Source organism: Ascaphus truei, chromosome 12, assembly GCF_040206685.1.
Source record: "Ascaphus truei isolate aAscTru1 chromosome 12, aAscTru1.hap1, whole genome shotgun sequence".
NCBI classification, from domain to species: domain Eukaryota; kingdom Metazoa; phylum Chordata; class Amphibia; order Anura; family Ascaphidae; genus Ascaphus; species Ascaphus truei.
This window is the reverse complement of record NC_134494.1, coordinates 27,216,209-27,234,818: the sequence shown is the minus strand read 5'-3', so window position 1 is coordinate 27,234,818 and position 18,610 is coordinate 27,216,209. Positions and strand designations below refer to the sequence as shown.

The 18,610-nt window shown below is 40.7% G+C and overlaps 1 protein-coding gene across 1 annotated transcript in view; it reads left to right on the top strand.

Annotated features, from left to right (window-relative positions):
• The window catches only part of GALNT18 (polypeptide N-acetylgalactosaminyltransferase 18), a 308,353-nt gene that overhangs the window by 269,892 nt on the left and 19,851 nt on the right, over window positions 1-18,610 (top strand). Inside the window, exons 7-8 of the mRNA XM_075567108.1 lie at window positions 16,293-16,478; window positions 18,107-18,244. Coding sequence (XP_075423223.1) covers window positions 16,293-16,478; window positions 18,107-18,244 — 324 coding nt within the window. The remainder of the gene's footprint in view (window positions 1-16,292; window positions 16,479-18,106; window positions 18,245-18,610) is intronic.

Here is an 18,610-nt window from a genome sequence, read left to right as displayed (position 1 = left end):
TAGAAGGGTAAGAGGTGCCATGGACAGATAACTGTTTCTCCTGCGAAAATAGACATTAGACGTTCATATTTTAGACGTAGGTGTGTGTGTAGAGAGCACAAATGCAGCCGTGAAGATGGCTTCTGCCTAAGTATTAGGGAAATCAAGTTATGAGCGTTCCTACAATGAGTCAAGATTTTAAAACGTCTTTTTAGAGCAGGGTTTTTTCTAAGTCGTATAACTGGCAACCTAGCAGTTGATTTTATGATGGTGGTTGGCTTAGGTTATTTCAGTGGGAGAGGAATGGTACATAGGTATTGCCCTGGAGTTATGAAATCAGAATTCAACAAGAGGTGTGTTTTTGGATCAAACACTTGAATTTTCATTTTCATACGCCAATGACCTCTCTGGGGGAAAACCTACTGTATGACATGGTAATGTACTGTATAGGGATTTCTGTTTTTTTCTGTTTTATACTGTTATTTAAAGAAACTGTACTGCATGTATTGTACCTTTATGTTCTTGTAATTCTTTTTTCTGTAATCTATGCACTGTATTTTTATATATATTAAACAATTCTTAATAAGTAATGCTTTGGGGCTTGGGAGGAAGTGTTGCACGCTCTGGAGAGAGAATTACATTTTCGGACACATTTTGGTACAACTGATTTTTGTGAGTTAAGTGCATAGTTTTATCTATAATAAACAGGGACCTGAGACCCTGACAAATATATTAATTACATATTTTGCATATTTCTTGGGTGGTGGCAGCAGATAGATATGATTGCAATTGAGGACGGGGTTAATATTAACTAATTGAAAGTACCTTGCGGATAAGAAAGGTTAGTTGGCTAGAGTAGCAGTGTGTATTAACCCTGGTTGCATATATAAGTCACATGCTCACTTGTGTGCTGTTTGTGACAGATGGTATATGGGGACGGATTGAGGGGAGATATTGTTCATTTGAGGGATCTTTGCCAAGGTGAAAAAATGAGCCAGCTAGAGAGCTTTATATTAACCCGTGTCCCATATGCAGATCATGTGCTAACAGGTGAGCTGTATGTAACAGGTGCTAATAAGCGTTATCTAACAAAATGTAACTTTCTTATGAAGGAGCACAGTATCAATATTTTGTTTTAAGTGAAACTGAAAGCGAAAGGGCTGGCACCTACTAAATTCTCATAGGTGGCGAAAATGTGTAATGGAAGTTCCCAAAATGTGTAATGGAAGTAAGGTGCACGCAGGGACCCCGCAGCCTAATCTCACAGCCCCTCGGCATGCACAGAAGTGGTCAGCGGCGCCTGCGCATGCACAGAAGTAGTTAGCGCCACCTGCGCATGTGCAGAAGTGGCCAGCTCTGCATGCACAGAAGCGCCGTTCGCGCATGCGCAGAAGTAGGCAACGCCACATGCGCAGAAGCAGCCAGATCCGCATGCACTGAAGTGGCCAGCGCCATTCGCTCCTGGGCAGAGAAGTTTCACTTACAACACGCGAGTTTGGCACCCCCCCCATCTTTTTGTATGTAACATTGACCGATCTGTGTACCAAATCTTTATAATTCATTTTTTAGTCTTTCCTACCAGTGTGTGTCAGATCCTAGTTACCTGTTTAAATTAAATGATCTTCTTTGCTTTGCCACATGACCTCTATTGTATAACATCTTTTTATAGATAGCTCTGCTATGTAGTTGTCATGAGCAAGCAAACCTTAATTTGAAGGCAACAGTGCTTTAAGCATTATAACAACAGAGGAAATTGTATTCTGTTGGCTGCGTCTTTCAAATAAGAAACAGTCCAACTATTTAATCTTGTTCATACGCCTGGTACTTGTTGGAAAAACGAATACTGTTCGACATACAATGCTTTAATCTGCGGAATAATACATTGGGAATGAAGCACAATACTTACTGCATATCACATGTACAGTTGCTTAGTCTGTCATGAACAAATGTCCCTTCCATTGGGTACAATGTTCTGCTCTTCTTGCAATATTTAGAATATGTGTGTAACAAAAGAATAACTTGTGCGTTTGCTAAGCTATAAAACCATGGCTTAGATATAACAATTTTTTTTTGAAGGTTACGTGTAGCTCACATTCACAGATCTCGCTTCGGCAGCTGCGGGTGTCCTTATGCTGTTTGTCCTGCAGGGCTGTGCCTTGTTATGGTAATACAGGCTACTGTGAGAGTTTGGTTCTAAAGTCAATAGAGTACAGTATATTGTCGTAGCTCCGAATTTGTCATTGTCAAACCGCAGGGGTTGGCATGTTCAGAAGTAGTGGAATGAAATGTGAGCAAAACCCCCTATTTTCTATTGCAAATTGCACCTTTTAAACCGCGTCTATAAAAAGTGACAAACCGCCTGGTTTAACAGCCAAACCGCCCGGATTGCACTTGCTTTAGAAGCAGAGTGACCTCAGGTGGTGTTAACTCCATCCCCAGTCTGACACATGGCGTTTGCTGAAATATAGGGTTTGCTCTCTCTCTCTCTCAGCCAAACCCATATTTCAGTCCCTAGATGGAACTCGCAATAGCAATCTCACCGCCCCTTATGGAGGTGTAAAGAAAAAAAAAAGGAACGTTTTTAGAAACGGTTTGCATGACGGAGCTACGAGAATTGCAGTTGTCGTAAAAAAAAAAATTATCGAATTTGAGGCTTTCTTTGACAAGCCAATCGGATTGGCAGAGCCGGATGGAAACCGCTTCTAAAAAAGCCTTTTAGACACGAATTGCTCATGCAAGAAGGCCTTACAGAATAGCAAAGCATGCCAATCTGATTGGAAAGGGCTCTTCAGAAGCAGATTGTCACATATTCAATGTGCTATGAGGACCCTTTCTGTTTCTTTCAAATGAATGGGCGTCAAGTATTCTGTCTAGGATATTAAATTAGTGCCAGTGTTGTGGAAATCAGATTTTCCATGACATGGTCATAACTTAGGTCACATTCCCTTAACACCCATCATTGTAGGGCTTCCACGGCAAAGAAACTTTAAGCCGAGATTGCTTTGCATTTGTTCCTGAGACGGCATTCACAAGGTAATACTTGCACCCATAAAGCAGTATGGTTTGTATAGTACTTTTTAGTTATTTCTGTGGGTAGTGTATGGGTAAGGTTTTTCCATGTACCTATGCAGGACACGCCCACTGAGGCCATTCTTCCTCCACTGCAGAGGTAAATGAGAATGTTCACAGGTAGGGTTAGGACCTGCATACTGGTCATGCCGTGAAGTGGCTACAGGCTTATAACGCTTTGGCCAAAGGGTTTAACTAAATGACCCTTACTCATGAGAATACTAAAATTGAAGTATTTAACTATGTATTTTGACATAGTGGATGTAGCGTTGGTTATTTTTTGTCTTTTGTAGTGTATGGACTTAAATGTAATTGGCCCAGTGTATATTTAATGGTAATAATATTTGATCTAGAGCATTTACAGATCAGATAAAACTTAGGAGATCCGAGATCAACCCTAATCAAAACTAACTGTGCCTCCTGTCGGCGAGCACCATTATCGTGTTAAGTATCAGATACAAAAGTTATTATTACTACTCTACAGCCTTTCATTATGTTAAATAGAAATAGGCTAATTTTGATAAATATGGGCACAAGTTAAAGGCAAATACTACATATAGGATTAAATTAATGACTAAAAACGTTGGTAAAGTAACATCACCGGTCATAGCCACACTATGGATCAGATTGACTAAGCTCCATTACACTATTTAACGTGATGTTAACATCACTTTAATAGTAGTGCAGCACATCTACTAAAGCAAATAACGTGATGTTAAAGGAGCAATTCATGTGGGGTGTTTTTTTTTTTATTCGTTTTTTTAACATAGGTTTTAATCAGGGGATCCCTGCTGCTGAACCCCATTAATTTCAGCTCCAGGGATCCCCTTTTTCCAGAGATGCAGACCTCCAAAGGGGGTGCTGGTAGCTCTGCAAAGTTTAAAGGTCCCGCGTCACGCAGGCCGATAGGAAGCCTCGCCAGATGACGTCACGGCTTCCTATTGGCCCTACGGAGGTATCTCCTATTTCAGAGTCTGAGTTTGAGTCTGGATGGGAGCAATGCCAAAACTACTTAAATAATCATCACATTATTTGAAGATAAATTAAATAATGTGACATTAACCCTATGCTGATGAGCACAATTACACAGACATTGGTTTTGCATATAAATATGTTACTGAGTATACAGTAGCACTAACTCAGGTAAAATACAGTAATAGGGGTTCCTGTCTGAGGTCATGTAAAATCTCGTATGTTTCCCCGATCCCCTTATCAGTGTGGTGTATCTGGCCCTGTGAATGTGAGCACATTCTATGGTTCTGTTTCTTAAGGGTTTCAGTGGCTTCCATATCCCTCCATAACACCGTTAGGTTGAACTTGATGGACCTACGTCTTTTTTCAACCTCATCTACTATGTAACTATGTAACCGTCCTATTCTTTATCAAAAGTATAAAGGCAAACATTTTATTCATGAGCATCTTTTCCTGTTTTCAACTGGCTCTATATTTTATATTGTTTGGCTTAATCTGAGAAAAGGAAAAAAAAAAGGCTTTTCAACATGAGAGAGCAAGAGAGACCAAAAGAGCAGAGAGGAGACAGGTCTGTCAATCGTAAGCAATATGGGTAGAACAGTTGTGGGGTAATTGTATTGAACAAAACTGGGACTAACCGCTTTCTAAAAATTTCCTTTTCCCAATTTGAATATAAATACATACCATGATATCCTGGCCTCTTTATTTAATTACAGTACATGCTTCCAATTGCAGTCTCCATGATCATCCAGTGAGCTTGTAATGTAACATTAAAATCCAGTGGTAATTGTAGACACCTTGGATTTATTCTCTTTCTGACTACTTTCTAAGCAGCTGCCATCTTTTAGCTGCACATATGTTCTAGTTTGGGAATTGAATCTTAGATCACTGACACATGCAGTACTGTACTTAGCATACTGCAGCTATACAATTTGCAAAGGGACCAGTTATGGGAACACCTGTTCAGTTTTTACCTGTGTAATTGAATTAAGATGAATTTGTTACCAACCGCGCATTATATTTTACATAGTGCGTATCCTATTAAGTTTGTGTTGCACATACGATAACTAAGGCATCTTATGAGATGCGCTTTTCCCCTACGGAATTTTTTTTTAAGTCGAACCATCTGTGAATTGATGGTGTTCGCGAGGACCCTATATAGGACAAGCAATGCAAAGAAGCAACAACAAGAAACAAACTGGCATCTTCCAAACATTATTCATTGCCGTTTCAATACCTTCTGTCATCTGTATTCTTCAAAATCACATTCTTGTATTCTTTATCAGGTTCTAAATTAAATTTGAGCAATAAGCTTTAAATGTGATATTTAACATCCCTAAACCTAAATCACTTGAATACACACATGCAAATCTTTAATTATCGGTTCAGATAAAGAGATCATTCACAACCCAACAACATCGACATTGTATCCTGAAGGTCACTTAGAGGTGACAGAATGGGTAATACTGCTTGCAGGAAGAGCCAATACAAATCTAGCTCAGATTGGTGGTAGAGGACTTGCAGGTAGGTTTATTAATTTGTGTCAATATCCAAGCACATCACTTGTACTTACACCATTCAAAGAATTCAGCATCTTCTTCAGTGGAGATGCAATTACTCAACATGTATCCCTTTCACGGGTTCAAGCAGCCAATCATTTGTTGAGGACCTTCTTCTGGAAATGTATTTTTCAACCTACATGTAGAGATAAGTGAATGTGTTGAAATTCGATTTGCAGGTAATTTTTTTTTTTCTTCCAAATTTGCTGAAGAATTTGAAAAAAATTCTCGAATATTTACAATATTAAAATACTTTTTCCCAAATATCGGAATATTCTTTCATTCTTGAATATTCTTTGCGTATTCCAAATATGTTAAACATTTTCGAACATTATCCAATTTTTTGAAGTTTTTTTTTCATGTTTGGATATTTTCCAGTTTTCTCTGAGGTTTTTTGTGTGGAAATTTTTAGAATTTTCCAATTTACCAAAAAAAATAAATACTGTATTATTTTTAAACTCTTAACAAATTTGCAAATATTCGGAAATGTGAAAAATGTGCTATATTCGCGGCACATACTTTGCCCATCTCTACCTACTGTAATGTGTCTTTCAAAATTAAACTAGTATCCCTGTCTCACTTTATTAAAAGGGATCTCCCACTAATCAGGATTAATTAATGTAGGACTTGTTTTGTTTTTATTTACTTACTCTACTATACCTGGTCTGCCTTACAATAATGAGCCTTGTCCTTCTCGTATGTATGTATGTACAGTACAGTACAGTATATCTTTATTTATATAGCACCTTTAATGTACATAGCGCTTGCTTCACAGCAGTAATACATGTGACATGATAATATAAATAACAAATAATGCAAGTAACACATAATGGGAATAAGCGCTTCAGACATAAAAGTATCATTAATAAAAGGAGTCCCTGCCCCAAAGAGCTTACAATCTAATTGGTAAGTAGGAAGAACGTACAGAGACCGTAGGAAGGTGTTCTGGTAAGTGCGTCTGCAAGGGGAAAGGGTTCATGTATGAAGTCGTTTAGTGCATTTACCAGATACCTGGTTCATGGCTCAGCCTCCTGCTATATACTGGTTTTGCCTGATTATAAGGCAAGGTTTTTTTTCATTAAAGTTAAGTTGAAAAGTACATACTCGCGTTATAATCGGGCACTGCCCACTTTGCGAGCCAATCAGCTGTCAGGTAGATAAGGTAGGAGGGTAAAACGGGGGAAGCTCCACCTTGGGGGCCTGAAGAAGCGATGTTGCTTGTGGCAGGAAGCTCAAACCAAGAGAGAAACAGAGAGAGAGACATGGAGACAGAGGCAGAGAGAGACACACACAGAGACAAAAAGACAGAGAGATAGATAGAGAGAAACAGACACAGAGAGACACAGGGCCTTATTCAGAAAGCCTAGATAAGGCCCTTATCGAGCACTTATCGCCCAAAATGGGTACTCGTATTCAGATAGCCTCGATAAGTGCTCGATAACGGCCTGTATTGACTCAAAATTTTATCGCTATCCGAAATTCGCAGACTGAGCGGCGATCAGCCGCTTACCGACCATTTTCGGAGGGTTGATAAACTCGCGCAATTCAGAGACCCGCGAGTCGGCTGTCGCGGCCTATCGCAGCCCTAAAAGGCGTTCTTCTCCCCAAATCCAATTCACCACAAATTTTTTGGTCAATTGGTGGGGAGATGCCTCGATGAGCAGAGATGTGTCGGGACTTAGAAAAAATCAGGCCCCTTTCCTGCCTCGGATTGATGCCGGGGGTCTCCGGAGCTGATAGCCATTAATAGCAGCTCCAGACCCCCCCCGGCATGCATCCGAGGCAGGAAATATTCATGTACAGCAACTTCATTACCTTAGCGGCTAACCGCTAAGGCAATGAAGGGGTTAAACACCCATGCCAGGCTTACTGTAAGAAACATACAATACAATACAATACAGTGGCTAGCGGGGGTGGGTGAAGGGGGAATTTGGCCCTTAGTGGCTGTTTAGGCCTTGCGGTGGGTTGCGGGGGGAGTTAACCCCTTCATTATTTTAGCGGTTAATACCGCTAAGGTAATAAAGGGGTTAACCCAACTGCTACCCACCCGCACGGTCTAAACACCCATCCTTAGGGCGAATACCCCCTTCACCCATCCGTGAGGCCTAAGCACACACCCCTGACTGACTATACCCACTCTATACCCATTGAGTAGTATAGTGGTACATCATACCCATATAATAATAATATGGGCATGATAAGCCTCTATAGCACTCAATGGGCACCCTAATGACAATAAATTAATACATAAGACACACAGTAATAAAACGTAACTAAACTCCAAAAAAACACATAATATAACATTAAGTAGTGACGTCACTTAAAGGGAATGATGCCAGCCAATCAGAATGGCTGTGCTTAATTTCCCTTTAACATGACGTCACTAAATCCAAGATGGCCGCTGTGTCACAAGGTAGTTCAGCCAATCAGAGTGTGGAATTTGTTCCCACGCTCTGATTGGCTGAAATACCATCTGACGCCGGCTTTGTGACGTCATCTTAAAGGCAAATGAAGCACAGCCATTGGCTGGCATCATTCCCTTTAAGTGACGTCACGGCCAAAAAAAAAATTAAGTCGGAACATGGTTTTAACAGCCAATCAGGTGGCTGTTAACCATTTTGAGGGTAAATGTGACGTCACAAGCCATATTTAAGGCCGTGACGCCTCATTTGAGCCCAAGAAGCCAACGAGACAGCATCGGCTGGGATTTAACATGGGGTATTTTGGATTGACAGATGAAGAAAGAAGATAAAGAAGAACAAGAAATGGTTACAGATGTAGATAGAAGAAGGTAATTAAAGAAAGAAAAAAGAAGATTGGGATACCTGAGCCGGATCTTCATGGCGGATGGCATCAGATGCTGTTGGAGGCCTTCAAGGGTCGTGAGCTTCCTGTTTCCCCGGGAGTCGGAGGGCCACGGCTTCTAATGGTAAGTAATATATTCAATGTTTGTAAATGTCTCTTTTTACAGGTTTAATCTTTGGATGTGTTTTTTGATTTTTTGGGGGAGGCAAATTGACTGATAATATATTAATCATTAGCTGGCTACTGTTTTTATTTAGTGAAGTGTGTTTTTTTGGAGTTTAGATAAGGTTTTATTACTGTGTGTCTTGTGTATTAATTTATTGTCATTAGGGTGCCCATTGAGTGCTATAGAGGCTTATCATGCCCATATTATTATTATATGGGTATGATGTACCACTATATACTACTCAATGGGTACAGGGTGGGTAAAGTCAGTCAGGGTGGGTGCTTAGGCCTCCCGGGTTGGTATTGGGTCAGGGTGGGTTAACCCCTTAATGACAATAGCGGTTAGTAACCGCTAAGGTGATTAAGGGGTTAGGGGCCATTAGAATGTCTTTATTATGTATATATGATTTCTTGCTACGGAGGACAGAGGGACCTGCTGTTGTGGTAAGTATAACTGTATTTATTTACTTTATTTTTGTATGCTAATGCAGTGATTAATAATGGGCAAATAATCTATTATCCATATCTGGATAATAGTTATTTTGCCCATTACTGTACTGTATGGGTTTGGGCGGAGGGGGGTGCGTGTATTAATGTTTATTACAATATTTATTAATATACATTTCTTTAATAGTGTAGATGTGCAGGGGGTCTCCGGAGCTGAACCACGTTGGTTTTATGTCCGGGGACCCCTGCTTCCCGAGATACAGGCCTCTTTATGGGGTGCCGGTATCCCTCTGCATTGAAATGTCCCGCGTCACGTGACCGGGACATTTCCTTGCATAGGAGATACCGGCACCCCATAAAGGTGCCTGTATCTCAGGAAGCAGGGGGTCCCCGGACATAAAACCAACGTGGTTCAGCACCGGAGACCCTCTGCACCTCTACACTATTAAAGGAATGTATATTTAAATAAATAATTTTCGGGCGACATTTCCGCTGTGAGAGGCGGCTCTCTCAGAGCCGATCTCTCTGCAGCAGAAATGAATCGCCGGTTTAGGCCTTTTCAGGGGCTCGATGCTGTCGCTGGCAGCAACTCGCCCGTTTTGGGCATTTTGCTATCACAGGTAATCGAGCCTTTCTGAATACCGTGATAGCAACGCCCAAAAAACACTAATTTTAAATTCCCTGGCGATTTTTTTTATCAACCCTCTCTGAATAGGGCCCACAGAGAGAAAGTGTGTGTGTGTGTGTGCGTCTGAGTAAACTTTTTTCTTTCCAACTGCCACTGAAATGTAGGGGGTCGCCTTATATTCAGAGTCACCTTCTCATCGGGCAAATATGGTACTACTGGGCTCTCCTTGCAAATTCCGTCACTAATTTACCAATGAACCGTTTGTCAAGAAAAATGTGTACTCAATAATATCCTAAATAAAAGAAGATTAACATTGAAATGCTGGGTAACATACTGTCGCTTCATTTTGCTCCGGAGTTGAAACTTATAATCATTCTCCTACACAATCAACAATGCTATTCTCCATTCTCTCCACGTGCATGAGTTTATGCAGAATGGTAATGTTGTACCTCCCTCCCTCCGGGGGTGTTATCTTCCCATGGGATCTGTAACACAAAAAATACTGGGCCTGGTACACACAGTACTCTGATGTACAATTACAACAGAAATTACTACTGCTGGCGCATGTAAAGACATTTTACCAATGCTTTTGTAAATCTCCAATACACAGAGCCCTTTCACTTTGTATAATGCACAATTCTTCCTATATTTAGAATTTGCTAATATCATGAAATTGCTCATTCGTTTTTTTTTTTTCCTTAACAGTTGGGCTATAAAATTGGGAAATGGCACACAACACAATGAACACTTTGTCCTGTCGTACTCCCATAAAGCAGAGACGCATCAACGGTGTGCAAATTCTGGCGGAAGAAATCATGGATATTATTTATATCAATAAAATTCAATTTAGCTGCACTCGGTTTAAACCGGGGCCTTTATTGATGCCGTGCCATTTGTGCCTACAACATTACTGCACATCGCACTGGGTATTTATGTTCATACAGTAATGTCATGCAGATGGAGAAATGCTAATTGTCAGACTTTACAGTACAAATGCAGATGACACAGTATGATGCCCAAACATTGAGCATTTACATATTAAACACAAAACCGGTCATTTCTCTGACCCAGGCACCAGTTTAATGCCTGTTCCATCACTGGACTATCAGATGTAATAGCAGACTTGGTATTTATCTGGCCATTTTAAATCTGCATAACTGTCCTTTCAGGTTGTTGTTCTTTAACCCCGAGGGTCCTGCCAGCCCCGTGGCCATGGAACCTCTGGCCCTGGTGGATCACTTTTAGAGTCCGGCGGCAGGACAAGATGTTAAGGGGGGGGAGGGGCAGAGCCCACGCGCACCCCCCACCCCCTCTTCAGTGTAGTTCACAATCTGGAGCGATGATCGCGAACAGCCCCTAAAAACCAAGCGTACGTCATAAGAGCCTCGGGGGGGGGGGGGGGGGGAGAGGGGAGGACTTCTTCATGACATACGCTGTACGTGAATATGGCACTGAAGGCGTTAATAATTCAATGGGAATGGAATATTATAGAATAGTGTGGTAATTTTACATGAAGAGGCAAGTATATATTGTATATTATGATTATAATATATATACTTAAGGATTCTGGTTTTCTGTGTTTGTTTGTGTAACATCTGTGTTTATTTAATGTATTTTGCCATATTTTCCACATGCAAAAATCTGTCACAAGCACACAAAGTAATGGAGGGGTCGGTGGGCTACACTTGCCACCGTTTTGGAAATGCCCATTATTACGGCTGGTTTGTGAGTATTGAATTTGGAGATTTAAATCTATATGTACCCACCTGTCCTTGCAATACTACTCCATGCTGGCCTTTGTGTCTTCCTTCTCCATGCCCCCCACTCCCCTGCAGTGTGAATACAAGTCGTTTGTGGATACTGGGAAACATATCCGATTCCAGGGTCTGAGTGGAAGACTATATATCTTGATTCATTTGTATATTCACATAGAATATTTTTTTACTGTATCACATTCACTTATTTGTGTTAGAATATTAACACCTTATTCGCACTATTCTGTTATATCAAACACGAAGATCACTTGTGCACTGGAGCCTATTTAAAAGACCCCTGTTTTATTATATACTAGCCAACGTTTGAGCGCCGCTTTTGTTTTTTCTGCCTCGTCTCATGGCTACTCACATTCCCGCGCAGCCATAGTCACATGGCCCTGGAAACGCACCACGTGAGGACACTCTCCCCTCCCCCCCCCCCCCCCCCATGGAAATCATTCATCATTTTCCGATCTTTATCGTTTTTAACTGAAAAAACCCCAATGATTGGTCGGTGGTGTTTTATTGGGGGGTTTTTTTCCCGGTTACGACCGAAAATCAGAATCCCTATATCTCAGAGGCGACCAACTCCAGTCCTCAAGGGCCACGAACAGGTCAGCTTTTAAGCATATCCCTGCTTCAGCACAGGTGGCTCAATCAGTGGCTCAGTCATTGCCCACCTATGCTGAAGCAGGGATATCCTTAAAACCCTTGAGGACTGGAGTCCTTATAACATGAAATGTTTAATCTGACCCGTGTTTTCCGTGCTTCTGCTGGGGTGTTGGGAACTTGACTTGTTGGAAAATGTGATTTTTAGGTTGGTAAAATAAATACCTCTATACGTTAAATATTCATAAGAAAGGCCCCTCTCACAGTGAAGGGATTAACACAATTGGGACATTGTGAGATCTATAGCATATAGATAGTATATTAGTATATTGCTCGGATTGCTCCTTTAATGTGACGTTAACCTAAATTAATCGTAACACAGTATTCCCTTAAGAAAATAACGTGACATAACCAGAATTTACTCCAGTAAAAAGCATAGTGCTATTTGTAAAGGCCGCTATTGTAAATGACATCCAAATTAGGTCTCTATTTCCTAATTCAGGGGTGCGTCAAATCCACCCACCCCCCGACAGGTCAGGTATTCGGGATATCCCTGCTTCAGGCACAAGTGTCTCAATCGATCACTGCTTCAGCACAGGTGGCTCAGTCAGTCCCTGCTTCAGCACAGGTGGGTCAATCAGAGGCTAGATCTTCGACTGAGCCTCTGATTGAGACACCTATGCTGAAGCTGGAATATCCTGAAAACCTGACCTGTTGGGGGCGAGGGGGGCGGTGGGCTTGAAACTGGTGTTGAGCACCCCTGGCCTAATTCATATTCCTCCCATACTCCCTAAACTCCACTAAGGTTAACGCCGGGGAATAATGCTACGTTATTTAAGTCACACCTAAGTCTCGTGTTAGCCCCACCCAGACCCTAAAACAGGGGGCTTTTGTGGAGAAGAGAGGGAGGGAGAGAGCTAAACGTGAGAGCATTTTTACAACAGGAAGGAGGAATATCTCCAAAGTAAAGTCATCTCACCAAGTGAGCCCGAAGTAACACCAAGACACAGCAAAGTCACCTTAGTTGAAGAGAACGCAGCAGAAATAACGTGTCGTTAATTATGCACTAATGAGCTTAATTAGGGCCCATATTTTTACACATGATTATGGCGGTAACGCCGGAGAAATCACGCCCGTTCCCTTTTCATTTAGCGTTACATCATTACACCCTGATTTAACAGAGCTTAGTCAATCTATTGCTATTCAAAGACCATGCTATTCACACCACCGTGTGTGTGGCAATAAAATGGAACGAATATGGTTCAGCTGGTGATATATATTGTAGATAGACACAGGTTGACAGGCTAATAAACTACATTTTGTTGGGAATGTATTATCTGTGAAACGCCACTTGCGCTTCTAAATTATATTTCAATGATTTCAGTATTTTTGTGCACTTCGTCTGTTTTTGATTTAATCGCCTGTTTACTACTAAAACTAAAAAAGATTGTTAAAAAAAAAAAATACTCGCAAACGTATCAAATGGGAAAAAAATATATATTCTAACAGGGATATAAAATGTCAGTGATGCCAATGGGTGTTTTTACAATATACAAAATGTTTGAACGGGAAAACCATAAACTATGGCCCACAATGCAACACCGTATGATCGGCAGGCAAAATAACATGGCATTGTAATGGGTTGAATAAAGGGAAACGACAATTAAATGAATACTTCTAGTTTCAAGTACTTCAAAATCCACTCGACGGTGGAATGTGTAAGCACCCATAAAACTGAAGGTGCATTCACTACTTCTGGGTTCCACTGTTAAGAAGACAAAATAAGACAGATGTTGGTGTATGTAAGAGGTGGCTATAAAAAGAGGATTCTTTATGCTATTTTGCCACAATCTGTGCAGCACAGCTAAAATTCACCTCATGCATTTCTAATTGGGATGTTATTACTAATATTTATATTTATCCTCAAAAAAAGCACATTAGATGCTTTAAATGCTAAGTGTGCTTGTCATCTCACTCTTACTCCCTCTTTTTCTCACTCACCCTCCCCCCCCCTCATTGGGCGAACCGCTCACGTGACCGGCCCTGCGGTCCAACAAGCGCAAAGATTTAAAATTTCCCTAAGACCTACGCTTCCGCGCGCTTGCGGAAGCGTAGGCGAGCCCCTACTAAAGCCGCTCTCATTGCGGCTGTAGGGGCTCAGTGCCGAGTGGAAGCGCGCCTCAGAGCGCCTCCACCCGCAAGCACTATCCATGTACGCGGCCTTATCCTGTAATGGCCAACATGACAACATGTAAAATCAAATGCATGTAGGTTTGCAATAAATCTGTTTGTACCTGCTTGTTACTTCCTAGATGAATAATTTACCAAACAGATGGTAATCGAAGTATAATTTGTTTTCTCTTTGTATTGTAATCTCTGTTCGGAAGACAGAAGCATCCGTACCTGAATTAAACAGGGGTTTAATCTCATCTAGCAATCAATATTGTAATTAAATGCACTGATAACTTGGTTTTGACTGCAACACTGGGGTAACTGGACAGAGTATATATACCATTTGAAATTCAAATTAATTACTTCTGCCAGAAATGTCCGTTTCTAAGACCCTACAGCCGCAAAGTGATACGTTCCCCTTCTTGAATTGCATAACATTTTTGGAATTTCTAATAAGTAGGTGGTTTATTTTATCACTGTAAATTCAATTAATTCTTTAGGACATCGGCATGTTGCTGTTAATTGATTTACATTTAGTCCGTTTGTGCAGCGACAAAAAAAGGTGCAGAAACACTAAATCAAGAAAGATAAATGTATATTTAAACGGCAATCAATAATCTAGCTTTAAATAAGGAAATGGGCGGAAGAGGGTTGTGCTCTCTGGGACAGTGGTCCACGCCATCTCATTACCACTATATGGAGTTTTGTGTTAATCTCTAAAACTGCAGTAATCAAGGAGGGAGAGGGAGTAGGTGGTATAATACCTTTTATTGGACCAACAAGTAGTGTTGGACCTGATGAAGGACCCTGAGAGGTTGGAAAGCTTGTAACATAACAACTATTTGTTGGTCCCATAAAAAGTATCATACTCCCTACTCCCCTCTCCCTCTCCTTCTTTTGTTACTACAGTACATGGAAAAAAGGGCCATTGCCCCATCCCATCCTTATTTGCTCTCTAAAAATAGGCGACAGAGATCAATTCCAGTGAGTCCCCCCTCTCTTCCCCTAAAAGATATATCCCTGCAATTAGTGAATGTTTTTTTAATGTTAAATGAGTTTATGTATTTTCTTAAAAAAAAACATGTTGTGCCAATTGTCACCTTTCCTGAAAATGTATTCTTCCAATTGATCAAGTGAAGAAAGTTTTTGAGTATCAAGGCAACTTTGGAGCAATATTGAATGCAAATTGTGTCATTTTCATCTTGCGTCACTTTAATATGTCAAGGTCTTTGCTCCAAGTGTTCGTCGCCTTGAAAATTGGGGATGGACAATAGGAGGAGTCAGGGAGCAGTTATGTGATGCACAGATTGTAAGATGTCTGTGTGTTACTTTTTTATCTTCTCTTTGTGTTATAAAAATCTGTCAGGTCTGAGGTGGTGTAATCTTTTCTGGCCAACATTTTGCACCAAATGTAAGACGCACTTTCTTAAAATTTGACGCAAACAGAAGCAGTCAGTGAAGCTATGCGTCAAAACGAACGTCTATTTGTTTGGTTTACGTTGATACATCTCCCTCTCGGTCAAGGACGATGGTGCTTTATTATCCAACCTGATAATTACACCCAAAAAGACAAATAAAATGCTTCAACAAATAGAGGCACGTGTGAGATCCCAAAGAGAATTGTGCTTTGGCGCACTGCAATTTGCTTGTGACTGTGTCAAAGTTACAGTAGGAAGCTTGTTAATTACGTGTCTCACACTTCAAGCAGATTAGTGAGAGATGCCCAGGTCACCCCACACCTGGCACTACGAAAAGGAGTATAGCATGATAGGCCCAGTTGCATAATTTGGTACACTCCATTATAAAAGGCATTCAATATGGCGAGAACCGGGATAGTGCGTTGTTAATGATGCATCAACATCATCCAAGCACACGTTGAGATGACGTTTATGATTAAGTCCCTTTCATTCAAGTGAATGGAGGTTATTGCCTGATTACCTGTATCATTAAGAGGGCTTTCCACATTTCTTACCACACTGAATAAAAGGTCCTAGCATCACTTCAATATCAAAACTAATATGTAGGCGTAATATTTGACTAAGCCATTTGTGTTTGTTAAAATGTGTAAGAGATGGTGGATATTTTGACACAATTAAAGGACCCAATGCAAATTAAACATGTGTTGATTTCTAGGTATGGCAATGTGGAGGAAGCGTTGAAGTTCTTCCCTGCTCCAGAATCGCTCACATTGAAAGAGCTCATAAGCCGTACACAGAAGATCTCACAGCACACGTCCGAAGGAATGCTCTCAGGGTGGCTGAAGTTTGGATGGATGAGTTTAAAAGCCATGTCTACATGGCATGGAACATACCACAGGAGGTAGGCGGTTTGCAGAATTTTGGTCTTGGAAGCTCCAAAGAGTAATACTTTTGAGTTGCGTATCCAGCTGGCTCAGTTTAGGGTCGTATAGCCTTTCTCATCACCACAGAGAGAGACAAAATGGGAACCATTGTAAATGTAAGTGCCAAAGTAACTCCTCCCTTTAATCCTGCTATTGCTTCATACAACCCCTCCCTAAACTGCATGCCCGAGTGAGGAGAGAATTGGAGAAAAGGAGTTTCAAAGTGTACAATGACGCACACTACACTTTAATCAAGATGTGTCAATGTGTTGGAGTGGCAATAAAGCGAAGGACCTCAGACATCCGGCAACTTATTTCCATTTCTGTAACACAATAAATAATGAAGATTCATATGCACAGAAGTGGAGGGCATTTTGTTTTCAGCAGAGGTTTTATAGAAACCTGAGCTCCTGACACATTTTTGGTTTCAAGAGTAGGCGAAACATAAAGAATATACATTTAATGAGGGTATTAGCATAGGATACGCTCCATACACCACTGAAAATATTTATCTCCCCCAGTCAGAAAACAAACACATGCATGATTTTAAATGACTTAAAAAAAAACTACTTTCTAAACGGAACCATAACTCAAAAAGGGGGGGGGGGATACATTTTATATGTGGATGTTAATTTGAGCTTACTCTGCCGTAAACAGGGCTTAAATATGATGGAAAATGCCAATTTATCTTAAAAGTGGCACTATTCTTGATATAAACTGGAAACCTACCAGTGTGTAGCTGGGTGTTAAGCACAGTTTTCTTCTTTAATAGTTAAACTTATAGTGCCGGCGACGCGACGGTGACGTCACGCTGCGGTCGCTGGAAAAATCAAATTGCCTTCCAAGCCATCGTCCTATCGCTTTTATAAGCGTACGCGACGACAGCAATACTTTTTTTTTGCCGCGCCGTCGCCGGCACGATAAGCGCAGCCTTAGCTAGCGTTCACCTCTACACCTAACAGACTGTTGTTTAACACATACGCCAGGATTCACTAAGCGCTAATGCAGAGTATCACGCTCTGATCCAGTGTTAACTGCTATTGACTTGATGGGCAGATCATTCCAGATCGGGGTACGATGCCCCATATAGGCACTTAGTGAATCTCCCCCATGGAGTAATTTTATTACACTTGATGACTCAATCATTTATCGTTTGTTTGCTGTAGATATCATTAGCACTTGAATATCACAAAAAATACTCATTCTGTTTTTTACTTTGCCTTGTGTATCTCTAGTGTATGATTTTATATTTGACTTTATCCATGTCACCGTTAGTACATCTGTATATAACAAAGAAAACAAATCTTTCTTCAAATCAGACATTTTACAGTTGGACAATCCATGGAAGGGTTCGCTATCCTACAGTGGTAATCGCCACAGCTACTTCCATGTTTTATAGCATTTAATACTTCCAGTAGTATTGTAGTGTGCATACAGCCGGCACAGTAGCAATGTAAGTAATGGGTGTTAATATTGTAGTATGTGTAGGAAGCGAACTCTTTGCTCTGCCGCTGGAACCAAGGCCCGACTTCACGGTCCATGTTGCCCACCAAAGCTGAAGCTGTTGGTCGTCACGTCTGTATCATCAGGTCTTTCATCTTCTCAGGATCCTGGAATTGACATTGGTGATATTTCTGAGAGGAAAGCCCTAAGGAAAAGACTAAAATGCAAGACTTTTCGGTGGTATCTTGTCACAGTGTATCCGGAAATGAGAACATACTCAGACAACATTGCCTATGGGGTGGTAAGTGTATGCTCTTATCCACAGTTTGATTACGCATTACAGCAAGCTCAATATCTGTATACACACAAGACCTGTAACAGTATCTGTGCTGTAGCAGTATATATATATATATAACATATATATAACATATGTATATATATATATATATAACAAAACAAAACAAACAGAGAATGAAGTAGCGCCTCTATATAAACCTACTTAATAAAAAGAACCGGTCAAGCTAATCAAAAAAGGTGCTTGGAGGGGTGGCTAGTTATAGACTGATACACAATGATACAGACTAAAAATAGTAATGCAATGTTAAGAACTAATTCACTACTTGTAATGGAATTAAAAATACCTATATAGGTTAAAAAATGCTAACAG